This window comes from Oppia nitens, unplaced genomic scaffold (genome assembly GCF_028296485.1).
Source record: "Oppia nitens isolate AA-2021 unplaced genomic scaffold, nextdenovo-longstitch-racon4-pilon3 scaffold7_pilon_pilon_pilon, whole genome shotgun sequence".
Taxonomy (NCBI): domain Eukaryota; kingdom Metazoa; phylum Arthropoda; class Arachnida; order Sarcoptiformes; family Oppiidae; genus Oppia; species Oppia nitens.
In genome coordinates, this window is record NW_026533251.1 from 1552926 (window position 1) to 1557500 (window position 4575).

Sequence of the window (4575 nt, forward strand, 5' to 3'; positions counted from 1 at the left end):
TAAAATTTTTTCTTATATATAGTTTAAAAATATATTCCGGTTTATATATATAGAAATTTTATTGAGTTTAAGTAATATATCTAATAAATTATATAAATTGACTATTTTTAGTATAAAATGTTTGTTATAAATTTATTCGATGTTAACTTGTAATAAACTAATTAATTAAATAATTTATTTGTAAATTTAATGTGTTTAAAATATTTTTATTAAATTCATTTGTGATTTTAGAAATATTATAATTTTTAGAATATATTTATAATATATTCAATTTTCAATAGTAAACTGTGGAAATAATATAAATTACATAATAATAATATATAGATAGACTGCAAATAGCATACAATTAAGGTAAATTAAATTATCTTTATTGACTCTCTCTCTCTCTCTTTCTTTCTTTTTTCTATTGCTCTCTATTTTTATTTTTATTTCTCAATTTATAGCCCTAACTGTCTATTACTTTCAAACCTAACGGTGCGCTGAATATTCCAAATCCATAAGGAATTGCTTATAAAATTAGAAAACTAAAGCAAAGCACAGAAAAAAATGAAAGAATTGTCGAAACAGTTTGTGTACTAAAAAAATTCTCTTATAATGTAAAGTCTTATAATTTACAACGGATTTAGAAAAATAACAATTTTATGCATTTAATGATTACCCCATTTAATGACTGTTACTTTTTAAATAATAATTTTTTTATTTATTGCATTTTTTCTTACAATAAAGATTAAAGAAAATTAATTAAGTTTTGTAATTAAGTATATAAAATAATTATTCAGTAAAAAAATAAATTAGAAATATATAGTATTAACATGATTTTATATGATAAATATATGTATATTTTTTATATTTTAAAAAACAATTTATTAATTTATTGTAATTTTTTGATTATAAGATTTATAAAAATTAACAAAAATAATTTTAACGATATTTTAATAGACAGACAATTCTTTAAAAATTGTTTAAATTATTTTGTGAATGATTTTATGACAATCTTATAACTATAGCACTACTGGTGTTCAACTCTATGTTTTATCATAAGACTTATGTTACATAAGTTATTGTATGATTCTGTATTGTACTGTAGTTTCATTCAATTTATATATTATAAAAATATTTACATCACTAATACTATGTTGTTTAAAAATAATCTTTTCAATACATTTTTATATATATACTGGACTCACAGTTTATAAAATCTATACTGTGTTTTTATATCTATTGATATATAAATTTATATATAAAGTACATAAATATAATAATAATAATAAAATGCAAAAATATATTTTACTAAATTATTATTGTTTTTATTGTAATATAATATTTTATTGACCCATAATCCGATCTCAGACTCACAAAAATGATATTATTACCCAAAAAACTGGAATAACATTACTTAGAAATCATAATAAATTGGTTTTTGTTTTCTATTATTAATGTTTTTATTGTGTTAAGTCTTTTACATTTGACGATTACTTTCCATATCATAGTCCTTAACAATTTAAGTATATTATAATAATATTTCCCATCCTATCTATCATTTCAATTGTACAGTATTTTGTATTCAGCACTTTAAAAATTAAAGTATAAATAAATTATTTTAAAAATTATTTAGTTTTACCATAATTCCCATAACTAAAAATGTTTATATTTTGTTTTATAATTTTAAAATGAATATCACGAATAAATTATATTATATGCATATTATTAATGAATTAATAATTATATAAAAATTATATTATTACTACATTAAAAATAAAATAAACAAAAAATTTGTATATTTAGTAATAATAATAATAACAGTAAAATTAATAATTGATGAGCTTTATAAACATTTGTTAACCACTTTACGTTCGCACATAGTATTGAATAAATTTAATATAATCACATAAATTTACATTAAATCACGTAATATTTTAAGTATTTTGTTATCAAAAATATTATAATTTATGTTAAAAATAATTTATAAAATAATAGGATTTGTATACTGCAATCAATTATCAATAATTATGTTATAATATTAAATTTTTAATAATATATATATATGTTTTTAACGATATTATAAATATAAATATATTAATAAAATTATATTGAATAAAATTTATCAATAATATTTACTTTTGTACTTTATTCTAGTAATAATAATATCAATAATAATAATTGAATAAAATATATTTATTAATATATGATAGTGTGTTAATTTAATATTTATCAAAACAATGAATCGTTGATTAAAAATAAAGTTTTAGTTTATATTTGAATAGTATTATATTGTCGCAAAACATTTTGCTATTGTATACTCACTACTATCACTAGTCTATTGGATATTTATAAGTATGAAATATACTATACGTACAGTAGGTATAATAGAAACACAAAACATAACATATACTGTGAAAGTGCTATAAATTTCAATTTCTGATGTGTTTGAGTACAGCAAACATTACTTTATTTTTTACATTATAATAAATACTATGCGATTGAATCCATTGAATTTAATATAAGCGTTTTATGCGTGTAAACAATAAGAGATGAAAGATAAGTAAAATATAAAAAACATATTCAACGTTATACCTCTTAGAAATTATATTAAATTTACAAAAGTATTATATAAATATTGCTATAAATAATATCAGTTATATCTCATATTTTTATTATTATATAATTTTAAATATGTTTGTCTTTTTAAAAGAAAAATATTTACTTTTTAGAAATATATTAAAAAATGTTTTTAAAAAAGTAATATACAGTATATGTTTTTTAGAAATAACATTGATTTATTAAATAATTTAGTTATATTTCTTTCAGTAATATAATATATTATATTAAAACATATTATTTTAATTATAAAAACAAAATAACTTTGTTATATCTATATATATATTTATAATATAATACAAGTTTGCATTTGCTATGATATACTGTACAACAAAATATATTGCAATTTTAAAGTTAGACTAAAATGTAAACACAAAATATATTGTGTGTATATAAGAGTCTAAACTACAAATACAGTCGTTTTCTTAATTTCCTGTTTTTCAGTCAAATATTACATTTTAAAAAATACAGAAAACATGTTTTATTTTAGCGGATTTTTATGTATTGTAATACATTAATATTTTTTACTAATTTTTTTGCATTAAGAAATTACAAGTCCATCATATGTTTTGTGACCCAATCGTCAATAATATAACTAAACTAAAGTAAACAAATGAAACAAATATTATTATTTTGTCAATACCTATAGTATATATACTATATACGGTATATTTATTAATAATTACATTTATCTCTATTTGGTAATCAATTATGATTGTCCAACCAGTTTTTGTTTGACCCACCACTGAGTTGTCGTATATATATAGTGAATGTGTTGTGTATTTTGAGACGACTGTCCATTAAATTGTCTGTGCGTTGGTTGCATTAATCAATATTATAAAACATAGACACACACGTCATGCAGGGAAACACTCTTTCGGGAAATTTAATTTTTTTTAAAGCAACACTCAATTCAATGTTGAGTCTAATAGTAGTCCAACAAAACAAAATTTTAGTCATTTTTCATCATTTTTTGTCTTACATTTAATGCTCTCTCTCTCTCTCTCTCTCTCTCTCTCTCTCTCTCTCTCTCTCTCTCTCTCTCTCTCTCTCTTTGTGTGTGTTGATATAGTGTTGTACAGTAGTATAAATACTAGACTTTTATTTATATATCAATTTATATCATGTTTCCTATATTACTACTATTATATAAAGTTTTTTATTTTTCTCGACATCTTTTTATATTATTATAGGTTATATATCAAATTTTATATACAGTATATACTATTATATATATACACATCATATACTATAAATACATATATATATATTCAGTGAATTTTTATTATATCTCTCCCTTCAGTCATATTTCTGCGGGCATTTCAAAACTCATTGAATTATTATTGCATACATTTAGTATACTATAGTCTATATCTTATATATATATTTGTTTAGTATATATATTGTTGTTTACTGTATACACAGAGAACCTATGTATTTAAAATAGCTATAAATATAAATGTATATATAGTATGTCTTAAAACAACACTCACTTAATGCAATTGTATGCTATAATCCTAATAGCATTTTTAAAAAACAGAAAAAATTAAAATACATTTTATTTTGTAATAAAGTTGTTATTGTTGTGCCCATTAATGTATAGTAATGTAATAGTAATGTAAACGTAAATATAATGTTTGCTAACTCTTACTTAAATTAAAAATACAAAAAGTATTTCTTTAAGTTTTAGTATAATATTAATAGTTTAAGGTTCAGTATATTATTACTATACTATTCTAAGAAATTATGTGTCACTATTATATTATATTATGAATCAAAAATTTTTTATTAATACATTTTTTGGTAGCAATATCTTATAATTTATTTATTTTATGTAAAATTTATTTATTCAATGATTACTGTACAGTATACAGTGTATACATTTATTAATTTATTTTGGCATTAAATTATCATTAATAAATTTAATAAAAGTAAAGTGCTATAAATATTTACTAGAAATACATTCTTTTAATACAT

The 4575-nt window shown here is 19.1% G+C and overlaps 1 protein-coding gene across 1 annotated transcript in view; it reads left to right on the forward strand.

The window, feature by feature from the left end:
* The first annotated feature begins 546 nt into the window (after window positions 1-546).
* Window positions 547-4575, forward strand: part of LOC128963368 (uncharacterized) — a 47268-nt gene continuing 43239 nt past the window's right edge. The window contains exon 1 of the mRNA XM_054309871.1: window positions 547-566. Coding sequence (XP_054165846.1) covers window positions 547-566 — 20 coding nt within the window. The remainder of the gene's footprint in view (window positions 567-4575) is intronic.